This window comes from Parasteatoda tepidariorum, chromosome 12, assembly GCF_982258835.1.
Source record: "Parasteatoda tepidariorum strain Cologne lab strain chromosome 12, Ptep-v5.0, whole genome shotgun sequence".
Classification (NCBI taxonomy): domain Eukaryota; kingdom Metazoa; phylum Arthropoda; class Arachnida; order Araneae; family Theridiidae; genus Parasteatoda; species Parasteatoda tepidariorum.
Window position 1 is genome coordinate 9,513,290 of NC_141766.1, and position 24,931 is coordinate 9,538,220.

At 28.2% G+C, this 24,931-nt stretch overlaps 1 protein-coding gene across 1 annotated transcript; it reads right to left on the reverse strand.

Moving 5' to 3' along the window:
- Positions 1-430: 430 nt before the first annotated feature.
- Positions 431-21,975, reverse strand: Gnmt (Glycine N-methyltransferase). The gene is made up of 5 exons (XM_016069289.4): positions 21,686-21,975; positions 13,027-13,154; positions 9,713-9,966; positions 4,371-4,534; positions 431-998 (listed from the first exon to the last, which is right to left on the reverse strand). The coding sequence occupies exons 1-5, from the start codon at positions 21,898-21,900 to the stop codon at positions 830-832; spliced, it is 930 nt and encodes a 309-aa protein (XP_015924775.1). The 5' UTR covers positions 21,901-21,975; the 3' UTR covers positions 431-829.
- Positions 21,976-24,931: the final 2,956 nt, after the last annotated feature.

Below are 24,931 nucleotides of genomic sequence, written 5' to 3' on the forward strand. Positions count from 1 at the left end.
GTACCAAATGTTGTACAATATATTTTACCCTGGATCTTAGAAACTTAAGACGAGGTTGGACAATTATAATTTTGCACAGATAATCGCTTTGTAAAGGCATAAAAAGCGAAAAGAATTCTTAAAACATTATTTTTCATTTATTTATTTATTTTTGAGTGATAAAATAAAATAAAATGTTATCCAATATATTAAACGCAGGGTCTGGGGAAGTTAAGACTGAGGTTGTTTTAATTGGCAGCTCAGGACATTCCTTGTCTTCTAAATTCAATTCAAATTTACAAAACTATGGAGTTGAACATTGAGAACCACACTTCTGCTATATGAATTATATTCTCAATCCCAGTATAAAGTAAACTATAATGTGCATTCAAATGAAAAGTGAGGTGCACGAGTCATATTTTTAGCAAAGAGGCATTAATGATGACACACATTTTACAATTAAGACCATTTATTAAAATTTCAAAAGAAAAAAATGTATAAACCATTTGTATAAAGAAAGGCAAAAATACAACAAATACAAAAATACAACAAATACGAAAAGTATATAAATGATGCATGAACAGAGTTTTTGATACAAAAAAATATGCTCATACAAACAGTATAAAAAATTAATACTTTTTTTACTTACTCCTATTTTTTTTTATTTAAAGCATTTTAACATACAACTAAATTTGTATTTTAGAAGTTTTTATATTTCAAGCATTGTTATGCTAAACAAACTACAGTAAACACGCAATAGTGTTAATATAACACTATATAAACAACTTATGTAAATAAACTTAAATATATAGTAGTTAATATAACTGAAACAAAGCTTGACACTTATGCTTTAATAATCTGCTTTTTTGATTAAATGAATGTAAAAAGCTGGATCTTGCACTGAATCTAGAGACTTGAAATCTCCATAAATTGTATGTTCTGCATTGCCACCAAAAACTTCTTTCAACAATTTTGAAAACTCTTTCAATTTGTGTGGATAATATGACAATCTAAAATGGCTGTAAAAATAAAATAAAATTTAAGAATTCATAAACAACAATTTTAATATTTAATAAACAATAGAAAAAAATAATATTTTTTTAAAGAAAAGGAAAGGCACCGCTAGTAAAACTGCACAGTCCTGTCTCCCTAATATGACCACCTTTCAAAAGCCAGAATATCCACATCTCGCTGTGTAAACGCTGCGAGATACGCAGGAAGAGAATTAGTTGAGAAACGCAGACGCGCATCTGAAAGTGTTCACTAGTAGTTGTGCCATGCCGACTGCAGTGCAAAGGCCAGCTGCACTAGGTTACGCTTTTGATGATCTATGGCACGAACAGGTGTGGCCACACAAATCCTCTATTGAGTTTAAATTCGATGGGTTTTGTGACTAGAAGAGTATAGTAAACCCATCCTGGTACTTTTTGAACCACGCACGTTTGCTACTAACTGTATGACACGTCGCATTGCCCGCCTGGTAGATTCCATCTTCCGGAAGAAAAACAAACATCATGTAAGGATGGACATGGTCTGCAAGGACAGATGCGTACTTGCATTGTTCTATCGTACCTTTCACAATGATAAGTTCATTTGTGACGACACGAAAACATTCCAAAGACCATAATTCTCTGTTCTCTATCTTAGACCCTTCGGGCACATATTGCTGGGTGTACGCTTTCAAACGATTTACGCAGTATGCGCCAACATCCATCTGTCTGATGGAGCATAAAACGTGGTTCATCGAATAAAGCAACATATCTCCATTCAGTGTCCAGTTGCAATGCAGGAAATTCTAGTATTTCCAATTTTTTCCTTTGGAAAAATGTAGAGAGGAACAGTTTGTCACTACCCTTAAATATATATTTTGAATCCTTTTCAAGAAAAAAGTAAAATAATTATTCCCATTAGGGATCGCCAAACAATATAAAAGCAAGTAAGAAACAAAACTATTATCGAAGCCCATCGAATCAGGAAGACTAGACGAAAAACATCTGAACCAGTTTGATTGCCTGATGTAAACTAAAAGTGTCTCTAATAATCACCTTTTATCCCCTTTCTGATTCTTCTGACAATCAAAAAATTTTCGATATTTTTAGATCCACTTTCTTCAGTAGTGATTTGTTAAATTTTGATGGTATTTTTGTTCTTTCCTTGCTTCAATATTAATTTTCTACCCATGAAGTAATTTTTTACTATATTTTTGACAGGGATCTTAAAAATATACATTAAGGGTGATCTTAATAAGAATTCAAAGTATTTGATGATGGAAACTGGTTTTCAAAGATTTTATATGAAAACTTCAGTTCAACCATATTTCAACATTTTTCCACAAAATAATTTATTCCAAAAATGTTACAAGTATTTTATTTACATTTCAAAACTTTAAAATACTAAAAAATTGAAGAAACGGGGTAGTTTAAGCCATTTAAATAACTAAACTATCGCTTTAATGCAAAAACAACGTGAAGAACTTGATAAAGTAAAAAAAAAAATTTTAAAAAAAACTTGAACCATTAATTATAACCTTAAAACTAATAAAGCAATTTTTTTTTTTTACTTTTCATATAACGAAAGGTATTGATTTATTTTACTGCTAACGGATTTAAACTCTAAGTTTTTATTCTCATTCGAAATCTCAAATTTTCTAAGTAATTATATAAAAAATCAAAATTTTAAAAATTATCTTGAAATAGCTGCTTGCAAAGCTTATTATTTAATTTCAAGAAAACCTATGTTTTTCCCTTGTATCATCGATTTTTTTCTGACATTTTAGTATCAACTTCAGTGATTTTTAAGCATTGGTTCAAAGAAAGAAAAAACATCTCGCGCTGATTTATTTGACCTACATGAATGTTTATTTTAGAATATTGCCTTGTCATATTTCTCATTTTAATATCTCTAATGACTTATTCTGAATAATAAAGCTGAATCATAGCTAAGTTATCATGATACAAACACTTGGCGGATTTGCTGTGTCAGGAAACGATAACTTATTTGATAAGTGTGACATAGAAATAAAATGACGCTTGTGACGTAAATATTTATTATTATATATTTACCAGACAGATGCATATTATTTTGCAATCTATTACGTAGATATTTCTTACTTTATATTATTACCGTAAAAAATTATTAGTCTTTGAATTTTTTTAATTTTCCTATTTTATTTGTCTGGAATTTCTAAAATTTCCTGTCTGGAATTTCTGGAAATATTACGTAGCCAAATTCCTTGCGTTGTTTTATTTCTTTTCAAATGTACTATTGCACCTTAAAAATTAATCGCTAGTTTTTTTTTCACTTGAATCCGCAGTCTAGAACTAGACGAGCCAACGTTGGACGACAGTATATGAATAAATCGTTATTAAACTGACTTGAAAAAAATGTAATTAAGAAAGAAATGCAGAACTTAAAATGAACCAGAATAATATAAATCAGAATATTCAAAATTGTGACAACAGCAATATGAAGAAAGAAAAAAATCATGAAAATTATAATTGTTCGCTAGAAAGAGCTAGATGAATCAACGATAGATTATAGTATATGAAAAAATCTATCTTAAACTAACTTGAAAAAAAAAACTGTAACTAAAAGAGAAATGCAAAACTTGAAATAAACCAGAATAATATAAATCATTTTGCAAATTAAAAGTAGAATACAAACGAAAACCAAGTTTTATTTTAATTAGATTATAAGCACCTTAAGCAAAAAAAAGAGTGTTTAGGAGTACAAAAATGGTAATGAAAAAAGCACCTCTTTAATTGAATATTTATTTTAAAATAATTGATATAAGCTTATGAAAAAAAATTATATTTGAAAATCTGGTTTTAAATAGTGATTGGAAAAGATTAAATTTGTAATAATTTTTTTTCTATTAATTACTTTTATTTCCGTTTCATTTTTTTTTGGTGGGTACTTTTTCTCCGATGTTTTTTTGTTTGTTTTTTTAAATTCGTTTGAATGCTGTAATTCAGATCTTTAAAAAAAATTAACAATAAGATTGGCCTCATTCTTTCTAAAAACTGAAAATATCCCTTTGGGAAGAATCCTGGTTCGGATATTTTTATTGTAGTGAAATTTTTATTCCATAATTTCATTAAATGAAAATATTCAAGACCTACTTCAAATAACATAAACATTTAAAATAATTTCAAAATCAAATTACTGTTCTATTCTAATTTACAATTAATTCTATTATCTAATAAATCTAATTCAAATATCGATGAGAAATACATAATAACCTATACATTCGAACAGCAATAACTTCTGCAATAAATTTACATTAAGGAAAAAAATGGTTAGATATTGCAAAGATGCCAAATGTTTAAAATAAAATTTTTTAGAAAAATTTCCACAAAAAAATTACAAGCAAGGCTATTTTTAATACTTACTCAATTGGATTGCCATGATATCTTCCTTTTTTCGTGTATTCGCTATCAGTTCGATCGAAACTACCAAGGATGTCCGAAATGTCCATGGTATAGTCCAGCATAACCATTTTTGGATTTTCCCCAGAATACAGAATGGATGTCTGGATGTCTTTAATATGCTTACTCTAAAAAAGAGTAATAAATGTTTTAAAACAGCAGCAGAAATTATTTTTTTAAAATGTAGGCAAAAGTTCTTGACGATAAAACTTATCTTTATGCCGAATATTTACTTTTTATTCGCAGACCTTATAACCAAATACGTTTAATTAAATACTTAAATTTTTCGATAACTTCAATTTAATTTTTTTTTTCATTCTTTGATTTTAATATGCAGAAAGCTAAATAACAATGGGGAACAATTATTTTTTTCCTGTTGCATGGAATTTTTTTAACTGATCTTAAATACTAGGGGGACCGGAAAGTAATGTTGTTTTGGTGTGTTTGATATTTGTTATCAAAATTTTGTTTTTCATCAATAATGTATTTACACTCGTTAGCAACAACATTTCAATGCCGGATCGAAAATGAATCGAAATGGATCGAGAAAAAAAAATGAATTGGTTTTTAAGACTAACGAGTAATTAATGCGCCGAAGCGACCTTACTTACCAGTCCCCCATATATTTTGATCGTATCAATGATTTCAAATCTGCAATCGCTTTCTCTCTCCAAGTTACAGGTTTCTTTTTTTAAATGACATTTTTAGTCTTTTTTGGTGGGGAAATGTAAAAGTTTAAAAACAATGTCTGTAACAGGGGATCGAGTAAATGTTGCGACAAGCTTCTTGTGAGTAGGCAAACAATCAGGATTAAATTTGTATGCAGACCCATGCTCGGAATTGCCATCATACGCTACTAGGGGCGTTTCCCTATTATGAACTATTTCTTCATATGCATCTGAACAGGTCATAATTGGGAGGCACCCCTAACTGAGTACGACGACATTTATGAGCTTGGGTTCCTGTGCAATTTTAATCTTAATGATGTGTAATAACTCCCACAGTATTTTGTCGTAACATCAAGGTGACCTCCTGTTATAAATAGCATTTTTAAACTTATGTATTTCGACAAAAAGGAGGTTAAAATGTCATTTAAAAAATAAAACAAAAAAATTTGTAGCTTTAGGAACAAAGCTAATTTGAAATCCCCACACTGGAATCAGGCAAGATCAAGTTTTTAAATAAATGCAACAAACAATTTGATCTCCACTGTAATTTTTACCTTTTGCATGTTTCGTTTTTTATTCCTAAGTATGGGTATTTAAGTTACTTATAAACAAACTGAACAAGATAGAACCAACCATTTTACTTTTATATTCGAATATCTATTATTAAACACAGTTTTTTCTCATACTGCAAATATTTAGTTTTATAGTGTAAGTTATTATTTATAATAAATACAGTTTACTTTTAAAAAGTACAGTTTTGCTTACTTTTAAAAAGGGCTTTAAAAACTAAGCTGGTTATTACATATTTGTTTTTACTTTATAAATGTGCAATAAAAATCTAGAAAAACAGCAAAAACGGCATATATTTCTGTAAATTATTTTTATCTATTTTTTCTGAAACATAGTAAATGTGTCTCCTTGTAAAAAAAAAAGAAGAAAAAGAAGATAAACAAATAATAAGGTTGAAAATAAAGATAATCTTGCAGAATTCTAAAAAATATTAAAAATTTCCAAATAAATCTTAAACATTTTTAATGCTATTGTTCTCAATTGTTACGTGTGTAATTGATATTGTTCTTACAAGTAAAATTTATGCGAGTTTAGATTGAAGCTTTACGAGTAAAGAATAAAAAAATTATATTGAATCCAGAAATATTTTATTGACTAATAAATGTATATTTTACAGCAGAGGTATTCTTTATTGTATTATGAGTAATATTTAATTTTGGATTTCTTTTCTTTCATATGCATGTCTTCGGGTTCTTATCAATAGCATAATAAAATATTTCATACGTAGAAAGCAATTTTTCATTCTTTCATCGTTTTTTCATTTCTTCTTATAATAAATTTCAAAACTTATATAAAAAATATTGAAAATAATCTTATTTTCGTAACTGTTCAAGCATAATCGAGATTTTTTTAAATTTTAATGCATTTTAAATTAAACTTAAAATAATTATAATTTTTAGAGACGATGAATTTTATTCTGTTTCCTATATCCCACCTTTTTCGCTTTATTTGTGATAATGTTTAACTGAATCATTTTTCCCCAGTTCTTCCTTCTTCAGTAGCACGAGCAAATAATAAAATTTTCATGAAAAAATTTTGTTTCTCTCATTAAAAAAATATTCAAATATTTTAAATGTTGCATTTGTGAAAAGCACGAGTTGAATTATTCATTGAAAGCCAGCTTTTATTACAAATGTCATTATGTTTATTTTTTTATTATTTGAAAACTTTTTTGTGAATTTTATTATTTATGAAAAATCACAAAAAGTTAACTCAAATTTATTTGAATATATATAAATAACCAGTTTGCTTCATGATATGGGAATATTACCTTACATATAAGTTAAATGAATTGGACATATCTGAAAAATTTTAAAGAAAAATTTTTTTTTGCTCACACTTTCTATTCAAAATAAAATTAAAATAAAATTAAAATAAAAAGTAGTTTGCTACTAGTTTAATAAAAGCATATAAAGCGTATATACCAGAATGCAAAATTTCAAAATTTTTGATCCAGTAGAAATTTGCATGAGCATACCGAAAGAAATTCTGATACGCATAATATTTTAAGATGTCCTTAAAAACAAATACTTATACATTTGAAGTAACATTCTACTTTTATAAAATAAGATCAATATAAACGTTTTATGAATTGCAATAGTGAAGAAGTAAATTTGATTTTTATGAAATACGATCAAAATAAACTTTTTATGAATTACAATGTTAAAAAAATAAATTTAACGTTTAGGAAGTGAGATGAAAATAAGCATTTTAAGAATTGCAATATAAAAGAAGTATTACAAGAATTCCTTCATATTTAGATTGATAAATTCGTTAATTCAGCATATTTTAAATTACAATTTTTTTCAATGCGCCTCTAAGTTGACTAAATTCGTCTTATCGCCACACAAATACGTAGTCGCCACACAAAACACAAATACGTGTCTATTACGTAATTTGTTAGTAAATAAGTCTTGTTCTTTACAAAACATTAATTATCTTGTTAGGATGTTTGGTTTAATATTTTTGTTTATTTGAATAATCTTTTTTTTCATACAAACTGTCTTTTTTTCGAATGTTTACAGCAAAAAGACAAAATCCGTAAAAATATTTAATCTATTTTTTATTTTTTACCTCTAGAATGTTGTGTACTAATGTTTATACTTTAAAAAAAAAATTCTAATTTTTTTTTTGTAAATATTTGAAGACTAGTTTTCAAATTTTTTGAAACTGGCAACAAATTGTTGCAGAATATATTTTAACACTAAAGGTGTCATGGGAGACTTTATTTTATTCGAAAAAATTACTTTGCATCTACTTTTATAAAATACTTTTCCAAAATACTTTTAAAGCATACACTTTAAAAATACAAATAAAAAAAGAACTTTTACAATTATTTTCTATTTAAAAATTTATTTATTTATTTACTTTTTTAGCAAAATAAGACATATGATGGCAAGTGTTCGGTAATTAGTTGTTCTATAGCAATTGTTTGCAACAACAACCTGAATAGTTGGCGAATATATAAATGCACTGTATTAAAATATTTTTATGAATTTAAAAGAAAAGTTTAAAAGTAATTTGCATTGAAATTGAATAAAGAAATAAACAATTTTTAATATTGTGATAGGGACAAATGGTCCCTTGTATCATGGTTTTGTTTATAGACAGATTGTTCCGATTATTCGAAACACCTCTAAATCAAGCTGATTTTAATGTTTTTCATCTTGTCCTATTCAATAGTGTTTCGACCGATTTCGGTTGTTGCGCTATTGTCTTTTCTGTGCTTGAATGTTAATTTGTGACCCAATAAAGTACACTTTTTTACTTCATTTTTTATTATATATACGAGAGTAGATCAAATATAAGTTTAACTTTTTTAATTGCTAATTATTGAAATTTTACTTTAAAAAAATACAAAAACTTTATTTTTCTACTCACTTTCCGTGAACTCTAACACACTTTTTCCAATGTTTTGAAAGTTTTTTAAACCCAGTGGTATTGAGAGAAGTAGGTTGTGCAGTGAACCAATTGCACACAAAATCTTCTACCTCATCATTGGATAAAAATTTCTCGCCCCCCTCCCAAGAGTTCTTTAAAGGGTTCAAATAAATGATAGTCCGAAGGGGCTAAGTCCAGGCTATATGGACGATGTTCAACTGTTTTCCATTGCAATTTTGACAAAAGTTTTTTATTCAGGTTTTTGATTTGCTTAAAAAATTCTGGGCATCCAGCTTGATGAGATTTTTCGATATTCCTAATCATTACGAATTATGTTTTGCATACTTTCATAACTCAACTCTGTTATAGCTCTAATTTCTCGAACTTTCCTTCGCTGGTCATTATGAATAAGGTCACGAACTTGGCCAATTTTCTCTGCCTTAAGACTCGTTATTAGTTAAGGATCATGAGAAAAGTTTTCAACTTCTTCTCGGCTTTGTTTAAATAACTTGTCCAGCAAAAATTTTTATCTTGGCCCCAGTTTGGGCTCAAAATTGGTTCAATATAGGTCCTATGAGAATATGCACCGAGCGACCGACATTAGAATGTCTATATTTTTGTCAATATTGGCCCTCGAATGGCCTACATAGAACCTATAATAACTGAATAATGAATCTAAAATATAAGTTAAATCTGACAATTCTATATAGAGAAAATGTCAGGAAAACAATGACCTTTTGAACCCTTATTAAGCTATTTGTCTAATAAGGGCCCAAGTTACTTTACTACTGAGATTGTGCCATTTGTATTCTTGAGTCTTTGGCTGGATATCATTGCCGAAGTGTGTGTGAATTTTAACAGGTTTGATGTCTTCTCTTGGTAAAAATTTTATTACTATGAGTTGTGCAACTGCATTAGGAACACTAGGCTCACTTATGTTATTAAAAAAAGGACTTACAACGAACTAAACATCGCCAAACTATTTTTACACTATAGATAAAGTTCTACTGTTGCCATGACAATGAGAATAAAATTCGTCTGGTACTATTAAAAATGTCTCATATATATTTGATCCCTCTACGTATATTAAAGAAGAATTTATCTATATAGAGCAAGCACTCAGTATGAAAAAATTTGTCTCTAAATGCTTTAAAACTACGATAAACTTTTTTATGTTTAAATACTTACATTGTAGTAAATGCTATGTGCTGGAGTTCTGCCGTGGTTGAGTGTATAATCGTAGTTTCTGTGATCAATTAGAAGATATCCATTGGGCTTTATCATCTCGTGGAAGTTTTCTATCGCTAGCTTAATATCAGACATATCCCCTTTCAAATCAAACAAATGGGCAAATGAGTTTCCCAAACAAATAACGGCATCAAAACCTCCATTTGGTTTATGGATGTCTTCTGGTAGAGTTAACCAATTAGCCTCTTCAATTACTGGAAAGAGAAAATGCAATCAATTATTATCGTTAAAAATATCAAAACCTGATTGATTATAAGAAGAAGCTCATAACAGTTAAAAAGCCTTTATTAGAACCATTTTCTTTCAAGATATTCTTCGGTAATCATACTGGATTCGATATTTCAGTTTATCTATTTTTTTCTATTTTTTCTAAAACATGGTAAATGTGTCGCCTTGTGAAAAAAAAGAAGAAATTAAAAGATAAGCAAATAATAAGGTTGAAAATAAAGATAATCTTGTAGAATTCTAAAAAATATTAAGAATTTCCAAATAAATCTTAAACATTTTCAATGCTATTGTTCTCAATTGTTACGTGTGTAATTGATATTGCTTTCCCCCAAAATATTGACACATATTTCGATGAAGATTTTGCTTCTTACTTCCTTAAATATTAAATTTTTATCTCTATTGTCATGCCTTGTTTCTTAGCTTTATTTTTGACAATGATTCCAAAAAAATATGTATATTAAGGTTAGTGTTTACAAAACACCTAGTATGTCTGGTGAAGGTATTTTTTATGTAGCCCACTTTTAATCTATGAACCAAAAATTTTGGAAAAACTGGATTTAAAGTACGTGATGATGTTTCAATTGTATCTTGAATATTATTAGAAGTTTATATATTTTTGAAACAAACAAGGGAGGGATAATAGCTATGTTTTTCACATTTTCCGCCGAAGATTCGGTATTGTTACGAAACAGAATACTCGGTAAAGGAAAGGGTTCGCTATAGATTTAAAACAAGTCTATATGATAGAAGGAGGTGAATTTAGTGCTATCCTTGCGAATGAATATTTAAAAAATTTTAAAAATGGAATAAAAGAGAACTTTGACTTTCCCAAATAATATTAAAAAGAAGGTCAAATAAACATTTGAATACCGAAACAATAGAGGTTGTTTCACATTTTTAAATAATTCCTAGAAATTCCTCTACTTAGATTTTACGTCTGTTTATATTTACAATTAGTTTAAACCTAACTACCAATCAAAAATGGTCTCGTTGTAAAAAATCACACTCTTGTCAATTTCTTCAGTAAATCATCACTTTTTACAGAACTGAGTGCTTCAAACTTAAAGAGTTGTTCTTTTTCACTTTTTGATTTTCCAGATAATTGATCTTTTATGTCTGATATCCATAAAATGCGTAAGTATTACTTTTATTTATAAATTTTTATTCTGAATTTCAAACATAAAAAAATAGTTATTTGGAGCTTGCAAAAATGTATCGGTCATTCTAAGAAAAAGTAGGAATTTTATTACTGAATTTTTTTCAGTATATGAATTTCTTTAATTCACATTTTTGATAAGTATTTGACGTAAATCATATTTTATAACCGTCGTTGAACAATCTACCCAATTTTCAGCTTACGACTGCCAATTTTCAACACCGTAACCTTGTAATTTTGAATCAATTTAGAAGGCAAGGCAACTCCTGGATCAAGTATTGAGAGAAATTTGCCTTCGTGGAAGATTTCGTTGAGGAAACTAACCCGCACTTACGCTACATGGAGAGCAAAACCACAAAAACAGCCCACGATTAGCTTGATGGCAAGGGGACTACTGAGGCTATTTTACGTCAGCACTGTAGTCGATGAGAGCCGTGTGAATTCATAACAACCAGCCATTGCTGTGATTCGAACCCGGATCACCTCATTAGGAGGCGAGCTGTCTATCCCCTAAACCATCATGTCTTATTTCACGTGTAATATTATTTTTGTGTTGTATGTTATATTTTCTGAAAAAAACCTTGAAGTTGCCTAGCGATTTGTTATGGGTTAAACCTGACCAGTAAAAGGAATATTTTCAAAAATTAATTTAATGTTTACTTTTTAAAAATGCTTATGTAGACCAAAATTATTTTTACATAAATATCAGAACTTACAAACAAAAACTTTATTGACTTTTGAAATGCAAGGACAAAGTTTATGATAGAAAGCTTGAAAATAAGTATTCAATCGAAATTACTCTTGAATGCAACTTTTTTTTCCGTAATTGCTATTGTCTACTTAGACATTTGGTGAGTGATAAAATCATTCAGATACGGTAATGGATAGAGTAATGACATTTAAAATAATATCTATTATTAGAAGTATTATCTTTTACTTACACTTTAAAATGAAGAAAGATATTCTTAGTGCTAGCAAATTTATCTCTTAATGCAAATATATCTGTACTTCAAAAGAAAAATTTGCTTCGGAATAAAAATTCAGGCATTTCATTCGGGGTGTATTTTTTTAAACATTCCCGAATGTTACTACTCGGGAGTAAATTAAATCTGTATACTTGAAAAAATAATTGTCAACAATTGATTTTCAGAAGTGTTGTTAATAATTAATCATTAGAAGTGTAGTCTTTTACGAAAACTTTGAAGTGAAAAATGAAGAAAGATATTCTCAGTATTAGCAAATATATCTGTTAATGCAAATATATCTGTACTTCAAAGGATAAATTTGCTTCGGAACAAAAACTCAGGCATTTCATTCGGGGTGGGTTTTTTAAACACACCCGAATACTACTCGAAAGTAAATTTAAATTTAAGCTGAAAAATCGAAACAATAACTAATTCTTAATAATTAATTATTTAAAGTGTAGTCCTTTACGTAAACTTTGAAGTGAAAAGTGAAGAAAGATATTATGAGTATTAGCAAATTTATATCTTTATGCAAAGATATATTTACTTCAAAAGATCAATTTGCTTCAGAACAAAAACTCAGGCAGTTCATTCGGGGTGTTTTTTAAACATACCCGAATACTACTTGAGAGTATATTTAAACTGAAAAATTGAAAAAATAACTAATTGTTAATAATTAATTATTTAAAGTGTAGTCTTTTACGTAAACTTTGAAGTGAAAAGTGAAGAAAGATATGAGTATTAGCAAATTTAGTTCTTAATGCAAATTATCTCTTAATGCAAAACATAAATTTGCTTCAGAACAAAAAACGTACCCGAATTTTAAACATATCCGAATGTTACTATTCGGGCGTATATTTCATCTGAAATATTTTAAAATAATAATTAATGCTCTATTGTCTCACCCCATTTGTCAAATCCTGTTTCATTACGTCGATTCCAACGTTCTCTAATAGCATACTTAAGCATTTTATCACTAGCATCTACACTCATCATTTTAAAGCCTTCTTCTACAAGCATTATAGAGTCAATACTGTAAATGTAAATTACATAATAAAATATAAAATTTGAATAACAAACAAAATACAAATGCTGTAAAAAAGAGATTTAAAAGACTTAAAAAGATTTAGAACTTGTTTCATTGTTTTTAAACTAGTAACGTCATATTAAACATATAATTTTATTGTTTTTAAGCTAGTAACGTCATATTAAATAAATAATCCCAAGAAACTGAAGCTGTAAGATATTACTTGCTTGAAAACTTCATTCGATTCAGAAATAAACAAATATGAAATAACGGTCGACATGTTTCGAACGCTTCTTTTTTTATTCTTCCGTTTGTGATAAAATTGCTAATATCCTCTCCTTTTTGGTTTTAAAGTCATTTTCAGACCTTAACAAAATCAAATTTAAGTATCTTAAAGATCCTATTAGCTTTGATAATCGCTGGGGCATTTACCACATTCCATGTTGGAATCTTGGGTATAAATTAAATTTCGACAATGCTAAAAATAATTTCCACCCCAGTTACATCAGCTCATCTTGATGTCCTGGAATCTTGTTTTATTCATTTGAATGCTGATTTCTTTGTTAACGACATTAGTTCCTCCTCTTCTCGCCATAACGCATTTTACCCTGATTTGCATCTCGGCCACTGTGATTTCTCTTGTTCTGTTTTTCATCTTTCTTTTCTCTCGGCTTCTGTGGTTTTTCCAGTTCCACCTTCATTTTTACATTTTCCTTTGGCAACTTTACGTTTTTTATTTTAAATCAGTGTTTTCATTCACGTCTGGCAAATCTTGAAAATTGATGCCTATTTTTGAAGCACTTGAAACATGTCGACTGTTATTTCATATTTGTTTATTTCTAAAGTGAAGGAAGTTTTAAATTAGATAATAGTAGCATCACAACTTTTTCCTGGGTAGTAATGTGCTGAAAAATATTATGCTTGTAGGAATAAAAAAATTCACTTAAAAAAAAAAAATTCAAATATTTCGCAAATTATAGAGTTCAAGAAATTATCTGGTGTAAAATAACGCGATTACTCCGTCAATTTATCGAAGAGAATAGTCATTTGATAAGATAAGAAAAACGGGCGTTGTGTGGCATTACTCAGATCAAGTCGATAATACTATTCATTAGTAATGGGAGCAGGGTTTCAAGGTTGTCTCGCAATTTGCCCAAAATAACTTTTAAGTTTATATGTTTTTTTTATCACATTTATTCTATGTGTTTTCGCATTTATCAAAAATTTCTTTCCTAATTTGAATTTGACTATCTATTTTGTCTAAATTGAAAAAAAAAACTCAAACAACTCTGAGATGGATTTTTTCATTATTATTATGCACTGTAAAAAATTCCTCAGAAAAAAAGTTGAATATCAATTTGCTTAATTGCAATTTTGACATATTCAAACAAAACAGGCAAATAACCATAAATAAGATGGTATTTATACTATTAACTGTGAGAAGAAAAACAATTTATTAACTGCTTTCACTTAATAAGGATAAATAACCAGAATTTTATCGCACTAATTAAGCCCATCTAACGAAGCCACTTAGTTCCTTGCAGCTGGGTGAATTTTATAGCCGAGAGGGCTGATCTGTCAATCTCATGACCGACAGAACCGGGTTCGAGTTCCAACTGCTATCCTCAATTTGTAACTCTGAACTATTTGAATATGATTATTTCATTCACACATCGATGGCAGCATCATAAAGCTGCTTAACACAAATAAGTCTAGTATTTTTCGTCTCTTACGAAAGGATAAACGACCAGATAAACTAATCAAACCACATTCCATGTTTCATTTGATATAAAACGACTCAACCACTACCTGACTTTAATGCCCATAACCTAACGAAGCGCCTAGCTCCACTGACCAGTCAAATTTATTTTTTATGGGTTTCTAACCATGCTAGTTGTAAATGGTTCGAAAACCATATGGTTTTGTATTCATATTTTTTTGACCATATTCATTATAAACGATTTCAAAACCGCAAAGGTAAAAAATATCCTTTACCTTAAGCTTTACTGTTAATTGGATGGTTAGACTGCAACCGGTTATTTTACTGTAATTTTAGAATTAAAATTCTAACAGTGTGTTCGGAATATCTTAGATGCACGTGGAAGGGAATTATTTTGAAAATGGACTATTTTAACTGTTAGGTTTTGATGGAAGTAGATTTTTCGAAAATATTAATGTTTGATAAATGCTTCCGATTTGGTGTTAAATTCGTTCTCATTTATTTCTTGTTATGAAGTTGTTTTGTATTCGTCTTGAAATATATATTAACTATTTATAATATTCGTACAAAAGAAATAAGAGAATTGTAGCATTTCTTATTTCACTGATCTTTATTAACTGTTAAGGAAGTACCAAAAAAGTAAGGTAATTTACTAAATCATGCATCTTGACAGCTTCTTTAGCAATGTTGTGATATTACTCTTTTTTACAAGAGATTAAACATTAAATATAAATATTTAAAATTTTAACAGACAGGCTAAGGGAAGAGCAAATCTCTTCTTTACTGTCTGATGCAATAGGGTTAATGATTTATCAAAGGGTGTTTTGCTAAAAATCAGGTTAATCTAGCTAACCTAATGACACAAATCGCTTATTTAAAATAATTTGGCTTAAAGAAGAATAACCCCGAAAAGATGTAAGAAAATTAAAGCAAACATGTAACGGAATTAATTTTTATGATTATGTCTAATCAGTACTAGAAAACAAGTCTAAAAGTAGAATATGCTTGATGTTCGTGCCTATATTTAAACATTAGTTAGTCGTTATATTTAGGGTAAATCTAGGATAAATGTCCTTAGAGGAGAGTTTGCCAATTTAAATATCTTCAATATTTCTCATGTTGCGGCAGATGCAGTTCTTCAGAAAGCATTTTAACTTGCTTATTAATTTGAACTAAAACAATATTTGATTTTTTTTTATTTAGGTATTGAAATATTTTTCTGAATTAAGTATTTGTTGTTTTTCAATATGTTGGTTATATTTTTTCAAACTAGCTGGACATTAAAGGCTCTTATATATTCCAATCTTTGTTTCTGAGAAAAATGTAAAGGAATATTCAATTTTAGGTGAGATGGCCTAGTACAAGAGAGAAGTGATGGCCACTTCTCATTAATGCGTATAGACATGTCAAGGATCGTAGAAATTTTAAAAATTTAAAAAGAGGTGAAAAAAATTATGATGTATTTTAATAAATTCGTATTCATCACCACGATTAATTTTCTCAAATAAATAAATCTCGGAATCTTTGGTTTCCTTAATGGTTTTTGTATGGTTTCATTTCATTTGATTTCGTAATTTCATGATGAGCAAATAAAAATAAATCCTTAGCTTTCTCATTACAGTTTTAAAATAGCTTTTTAGAATTTTTTAAGGTCCGGGCAAGCCTTATATATCTCACTCCGATTCTACAGACATAACATATTGTCCCTAATCCTATCCTCGATAGAACTTACATATTATCTAATTCTACAGACTCAGAATTTGGTGAATATCAGTTGTGTTAGCTGTGGGGAGGAATACAATACTGTAAGTAAAAATGACGACTGGAAAAGATGTGTAAGAAGCATGCAGTGGCTCCATGAAACATGTACAAACTTTGAAACCCTTTGTCAAAAATGTTATTAAATCTATACATCAAATCTATATATTCGATTTTTCTTATTAATTTCTTTTTACTTGTTTTCCATGACAAAATCCATTCTTAACAACTTATTGAAAGATATTTATGGTTAACTGAATGAAATGTACTACTTTTCATGTTTACTTTTCCTTTACTCTATTGAGCGGCCAATTCACTTCAACGTTAAGGAGAGATAACCAACTGTAAGTTTTTTTTTTCAAACATTTTTTCTTTCATACTTTGTTCTCAATATTTCTTTGTTTTCAATTTTGTTCAAAATGTGTTGAGTGCGTGCAGGAGAATTTAAAATGTGATGAAACATTTCTTGTATCTCTCTATTCGTATAGTATTTCTGTTTCGATTTAAATAAAATATGGTCATTTTTCCTAGGTTTACCCTACATTAAGAATGTTATCAGAGAATTAAATAGACTTTTATGAGTTTAATAGGAAATATGTAATGCCCATAATGACATAAAGTACGTATTTTCAAAAATTTGCGAGTAAATATGTAATGCCTGTAATGGCATAACGCAAGTATTTTCAAGAATTTGCGAGTAAATATGTAATGCCTGTAATGGCATAACGCAAGTATTTTCAAGAATTTGCGAGTAAATATGTAATGCCTGTAATGGCATAACGCAAGTATTTTCAAGAATTTGCGAGTAAATATGTAATGCCTATAATGGCATAACGCACATATTTTCCAAACTGTGTGAAAGTTTCTTTCATAATATCGATAAAATTATTAAGTTTAACTTTTTATTTAAAAAAAAAATTATAAATAAGATGATGTACATCATTTAAACTGTATAAAGCTTAATATCAGGTATACTATTATTTCATTATATACTGAAAAGTTTATATGAATATTTAAACTTTATACGAACAGGATAATAAAGAAATAAATTTCTTGATCATCTCGTTGTTGATAGGAGTAAATATTGTTGTTAACTAAGTACTTTATTGTAATTAAATCTTGCAAAATATGCATAAGTGCATTGACAGTTAGAAAAATCTATCTAATCAATCTAAAAAAAGTTCTCGTGTACTTAAAGTCACGAGAGAAGAGATACGATACGCACATTTTTTTTCATGATTTAGGAATTATCATAAGTGATGATGAGTTAAGAACTCGTGGATGCACGTTATACATTGCGTTCACGAGTCCTTAGCTTCAATAGATAAAAAATCATTAAAAAAATCGTAAGTGAGCTCACGATTATTGTCTATATTGACAAAAAAAATAGGATGGTAAATAAATGCGTAAATCGAATTGATAACAAATCTCTTGAGAATAAATGTCATGATCCGAGATTGATAACCTCTTATCTTGCGTCGGTCTGTCCTAACACTTATGACATAATAATAGAAAGAGGAGATGCTTCTCTATTATTTAATTGCTTGTTTATCGTAGTTGAATTTATGTTATTGAAAATCCGAAATTGGACAAGATGATTTGTCTAAATAAGGTCACATACCTCTTAAGATTCCGTTTCGAAAAATAAAATCCTAATTGGAAACGATATCTTTATTTAGAGAAATGATTACATAAAATGGTTATTTTTCGATAATTTAAGGAAAAGTGATATTAATTTTTAGAAAACAGTTATTAAGGGAAATGGATTAATACTTATATTATTGGCCAAAGATGGTGAGCCTTTTCCGATTAGAGTGTTAGTTACATTAAGGTTTATTATTTTTAGGCATCGATTCCTTCCCTAGTTATACATATAAAAAATTTAATCTGTAAGATACTGCTTTGATTTCGGACCATTGAATTACGTTGTGTAACTCCATTTCAGTTATTTATTAAATAACTTTAATTCTGGAACAAGGTTTTTTTCTTACAATCGATTGTATAGAATTTATTCTCTCAACTTCTTACAAATGTGCTATTTTTCCTCAGGCTGTTTTGCAAGTTTTCATTGCTCCTGTTCTCATTGCAAGTTTTTTTTTCCTCCGTAATTTATAATTTAATTTGGGTTCCCTTTTCACAACACACCGCAAGCACGTATTCCCCCCCCCCCCAAAAAAAAGCCTGTCTTCTCAACACTGTAAAAAACCCTGGATCAAATTACGGTTCAAAGTACCGGCAATTTGAATGAATCATCCGTGAAATCCATTTTACCGTAAAATCAATTTTTACCTTAAAATCCATTTTTACGGAAAAACAGGTAAATCGGTTACCTGGTAAATATAGGGCAAAATTAGGAAAGTTTGTTACTGGCCAGAGGCCAGTTGTAATGCTTTTAATGGCAGTCACTTTTTGAAACATGTGGCCACTCTCTCAAAAATGAATATTTTGCACGATTAAAAAAACTGTAAATATTTATAATGCATTGTAGAAAATTCCGGATCAAATTAAGGTATAAAGTATCGGCACTTCGTAAAATCTATTTTTACAGTAAGATATTATACCATTAATTTTACAGAAATATTTAAATAATTAGAGTAATTTAGTGATATTACGGTAATTATTACTGTGAAATTACGGTTTATCAGATCTTTTGCTCCGTGGCATGTTTTTTTAAAAGTGAATTTTACGGTTAAAAATACTGGCATACTGAGTGCCGATACTTTTTACCGTAATTTGATTTGAATTTTTTACATTGTTGACATAGACTTGCATAGTTGAGGAGACATAACTGATACAATAGTAAACCTTGCGTTTCAGAAAATGTCATAATGGCTCTCAAAATCGTAATTGTTTCAAAACCTAGAAAACCACTAGCATTGGAATATTTTTTTTATTTTGAAATGTTCTACTCAGTAAATGTAATTAAATAAAAGTAAGTTAATCTAAACTTTTTCCGTGCCACCAAAATCATGTTATGTGCCATTTAGTGGCACTCGTGCAATGAGTTCGCTATCCCTAAACAGAGTGTTTCGGCGGGGCTTAGAATTATCACTGAATTAGCCTTAAATTAGTATTGTTAATTTTCGTCTGTACCAATATAACCTATAAAAACATTGCATTCTAACCTCAGCTATATAATCAAAATAAGTTATCATGACTAATAGTTAATATTTTTCCTAAAACTCTTATATCTCTGTAATATCTCTTTGCAAACTTTAAAAGGCAAATGATAAGTAATTGCTTGATTAATGAATGTCAATTGATCTAGTTCAGCATCGCTTTATACGTCTCTATATGTAGTCAATTTTTAAAGAAAAGTATTTTTGTATGAAAAACTGAATTATTTAAATATTATTGTTTTTAACTATAGTGAAATCTGAAGCAGAATAACATATGAAATATAATGAATTTCAATGTATTGAAATGTAATAAATACTTTTCTTAAGGAAATGCAGTTGAATACAAAATTATCTTACGGATAAATATGTATTAAAAAGGATTTTTTTTCAATTAGCAGATTTAATCTGAAATGATAATTAAGTATTTAGGGCATACTGCTATACCTAGTTAAGTCTAGTAAAACATTGCTTGGATGAGATTTATTTGAAAATTTAATGCAACAGAGAATTGATCTAGATATTAATAATAATAGCAATATCTAGGATATCTAAAATTTTAGGAAAGGATATATAACACGTATGCAATCCTAAAACATTAGGAATTGAATACGTGTAAAACAAGAAGAAAATATATTTTTTTCTAAGTTTACGTTAGCTTTTAAAAAATTTAAATTATTTATCAACATATTTTAAATGCACAAATGCTACTTAACAAAATTTTGACTGAAAATTTCATTTACAATTTCGACAGTAAAAAGTATGAATGTAATCTTTTCAATTCTTGCTTTTTTTATTTATTGTAATTTTAATTTAAAAAGCAAGGCAGCGCCAGATTTCACACTGCACAGAGAAAAAAATTCAGATAAAATTACCTTATTGCATGATAATGATATTTCTGGAAAAAAGACCCATCATTCTGGTTAATAAAACTAAAATGTAGGGTACTTAAATCATTCATTTTTTGCAATTTTTCCATGTACATGACTGCAAATTTCCCCAGTTTAATGAAATATAATATTTGAAGATTTTAAAAATTATGGTTTCTATAGTAGACTACGTAAGTTACACTCCTTTTTATCCCAGATTATTTTTAAAAAGTTTAATAATAAACAATTCACGTCACTGTAAAAAGGCCTGCTGGTCGTGCTTTTTCGTTGGTCAGAAATAAACCGAGCTTAAGAAAGTTAAATAGTCAGCAATAATGGACATTAAATGAAAGACAAAAGACGGGAAAACCTATATAGCATTGAGCAATTTCTTTTTTGTATCACTTATTTAAAAATTTAAAAATCTGTAATGGATTAAAAATATACCATTATTTTCAAGACTTTTAAAGCAGTTAAAAGTTGTCAGCTTTAAAATTAATTTTGTTTGGACTAATTAAGTAGAAATAATTCTCTAAATTATTTTTAACAGTAAAAAAACATCGAAGTGAAGAATAAGAAATAACCAAATATGCTTATTGAATTGACTAATAGCCTTGTATATTAAGTATTCTGTGCTTCAGTTTACTGAATGTATAATACCAATGCAATTCTAATATAAATTATCGATATATCAAATTAATAATAGCTATAGTTAACATTAACATGAAATAAACATATAAAAAAAATATATTTTTAGAGCAGTGCTTTGCATTCATGTTTTAATTTTAAAAAATTTTAGTAAACAATTATTTTAATTTAAAAATATCTATTTTCATTTCTATGGAGAATTACTAAGCAATTTGTCATTTAAATTGTAAATAAATAAAGATAAATAATTGCAATGAACTAGCAAAAAAGAAAAGTACGATAAACTTAGGCTACTGCATATTCGACGTTTTAATTTTTTGCATGCTGGACAAATTAACTGATTTCATAGAAAATGCATATTTTTTGAATTGATGATACTAATTAAAATACTGATGAAACCAACTGATAAATATTAATAATTCTTACCCAGTGCCACAAGCAACATCTAAAATCTGATGACAGTTATGCTTTCGTAAAAGTTGAACTAAAAATTCTCGATAATGCTTTGTACGATCATTTTTTTCGCCTATATAAACTTCCCAAACCTTCGCAGCTTTTCCATCAGCATATTGATCCGGTAAACCTTCTGTACCAACTCCTAAAGAGCGAGGACGAAGAACTGTGTCTGCCATTTTGGGCATTAACTTCCAAAATCTAAAATTTTAAATTCGATAAATAACTTTTTTTTAAGGGAGAAAATTTATTTTCCAACGTTTAAAGATTTTTGTCTTTCGTTTTCATATTTATAAGGTTAATTTACGTCATATAGTGTTTACAAGATTGAGGGGTGTTGATTATCAGTACATTGATAACCAGGACAAAGCACTAAATGAAGTAGCTTTTCCCGAAATTGTGCAATCATCAGTAAGTATGGATGGGTCACAGATCGGGGGGGAAAACATTTTTGCTGAATTTTTCGTCTTAGTATTTGTTTGAATTATTGCAAAATATTTTAGATATAATGTTATCAGGCTAAGATAATCTCAGTTTACGTTAGGGGTCACATTTGACATTTATTTTGAAGATGTTAAATTCCGTTTCTAAAATTCGTGCTTAGCAACAGATATACACCAAAGTTCAAAAATAATAACATTCGTATCATCGATATTTATTATACATTTAAATGACCAATTTTACATTTTTTTAAATTTTTATCTAACCATAGATATTCTCGAAATAGATATCATAAAGTATTTTACGTAAATAAATGTTATTAGTTGCTTTTAACTCAGTATATTATTGGTATCACCAATGATTAGATACTGACAAGAACTTACTATAAAATATAATTTTATAGCAGATTGTTTGACCGATAGATCATTATCACCCTTATAGTGCAATTACGAGTTTCAAACGAAGTTCAATAAAATAAATTTTTAGAAAATATATTTCTACCTTCATCCGTCGATAAAAAAAGGTTCTTTTATAGTTAATTTAATTTATCGTAATTATTAATCGTAATTATTTTAAATGACTATGCTAAGAAAATTAGTTAATTCTTTACAAAACAGAAACAAAAATATACACTGACTAAAAATAAAAATTATGCTGAAAAATATGGTCTCAATAGTTTATTCAAAAAAGTTGGTTGGAGCCTCTTAAGAGTACTCTATATCGATGGAAAAACTTTTCATAGCAAATTCTTCTCCACCTCAATAAATAACTTAAAATTTAAAGTATTGAAAAAGCGAGTTCAGACAAATCTGGAGTAACTAATGAAGTTTCAGTTACTCAAAATAAATTTCAAAATATCAAAATGCAAACAATTTATTGGAAGAAAACTTCTCCATTGCGTAATCCTAAGCTATTATCCCAAAACTTGTTTGTATTTTGATATTTTGAAAATTTGTTTTCAGTATTTGAAACTTCGTAGTCTATATCACGAGTTAAACTTTTCTTCACAAATTTTGTTTCACTTAGATAATTAATTTAAAATTTAAAGTACAGAAAAAATGAGTTCAGTGAGACCTAAAGTAAACCATGAAATATCAATTGTTGAAAAAAAACCTTCAGGTTATCAAAACTCAAAAAAATTATTGGTAGAGTACTTAAGTAACTCCGGGTAAATATCTATATTTATATCTATTTATTATTTTTTACTACTTAATTTAATATGATTCTGAAAACTTTTGATTTGTAAGACATACAGATTTTTAAATTATTTTAAATTTTATATAATTTTAAATTAGAAAATTCAAAATCTTAATTTAATCGACCGAATAATTTCTGAGAAATAAAATTTTGAAAAAAACGCATGCTTTCAAATTATTATTTCTAAATAACTATTTGACTGAATTCAATTTGAATTTGTCGCTCGAAATTATATTGTTTAAAATAACGGGAAAAATTCCAAATCTGTTTTACCATCGAAAAAGATTAAATAAAGATTAGAGTAAATAATAAAAAATAATAATAAAAAATATTAAAAAAATGTACGAACAAAAATTTTATTGGATAAAAATTACCTTTGGATAGAAAAGAAAATATGATTCTTTTAAAATATATTTAAATTCGCTTTACTAGGTCTAGATATATGGTAAAATATGTAGAAAAGGAAATTAACATAAGGGCTCCAAAATTTCAACCTCTCTTCCGATTTAACTAATTGGAATCATGTTTTCTAGATGGCTGTTCCTTTTCATGTTAAGGATCGAAAATCTAAATTCGTCGAAAAAAGGCATATTTATTTATAGTAGATGCATTTTTGTGTTTTAATGACGGAGAATTCCATTAGGATAATTAAGCTTGCTATTATGATTGCATTTTAAAACAGAAAAATTCGATCTCTAGAAAAAAAGCTATTAATGTGTTCTACTTTATATTTTGAGCACTGTTCATTGACCTACCGCTGCTTAGCGACACTGTTATAGGGCATGAGGTCAAGTGTAAAATAAGCACTAATTTTCCAAAACTGCATCGTAATCTCGTAAAAATTATCTTTTTGACAATCTGCATTGAAAATATTTTATAGAGGAGGCAATTAAATTGAATCGTGAATAAACAAAGATGTAAACAAAGTAGAAAAGATTCTCTCTCTCTCTATCTATCTCTCTCTTTCTTTTCTTCTCTTCTTTTCTTCTCTTCTTCTCTTCCTTGTTTGAGCAAAATTACTGAAGCCCGCTCAACCTCTTGCGTCTCAAACGATTTTTACTTAGAAATGTGCTGATGAATATAATGAAATATTTTTTTTTTTGAAAAAAATGTAATAAATTAAGCTATAGTAACTGTTTTTGTTAATTTTGAATTATTACATAAAAAAGTGATAAATGTACATTTTTAGCATATTTTACATGCAGTAGGATATTTTTATGGCGTACTTCTTCACATTTTGGTAATGAAGCAAAATTCACTAGACTCAAATAAGATATTCATATGGTCTAAAACTGTCCAAAAGGTTACTTGAAACTAGCATCTTACATTTCTCATTTTTCAATGTAAATAAAAAGTTCCAAACAACGAATATAAATTCAATTATATTTCTTGTATAAGCAATCGCTTTGTAAAGATACGCAAGTAGAAAAATAAATCTTGAAACGCTACTTTTTATGTCATAAATTTTAGCAAATATTGCAAATTTTATAGGACGCTGAATCTCAAAAAAAATTATAATAATAAATAAATAAAAGAGTGGTCATTATTTTCTGGCCAAATTCGTATAATTTTCAGTATCAA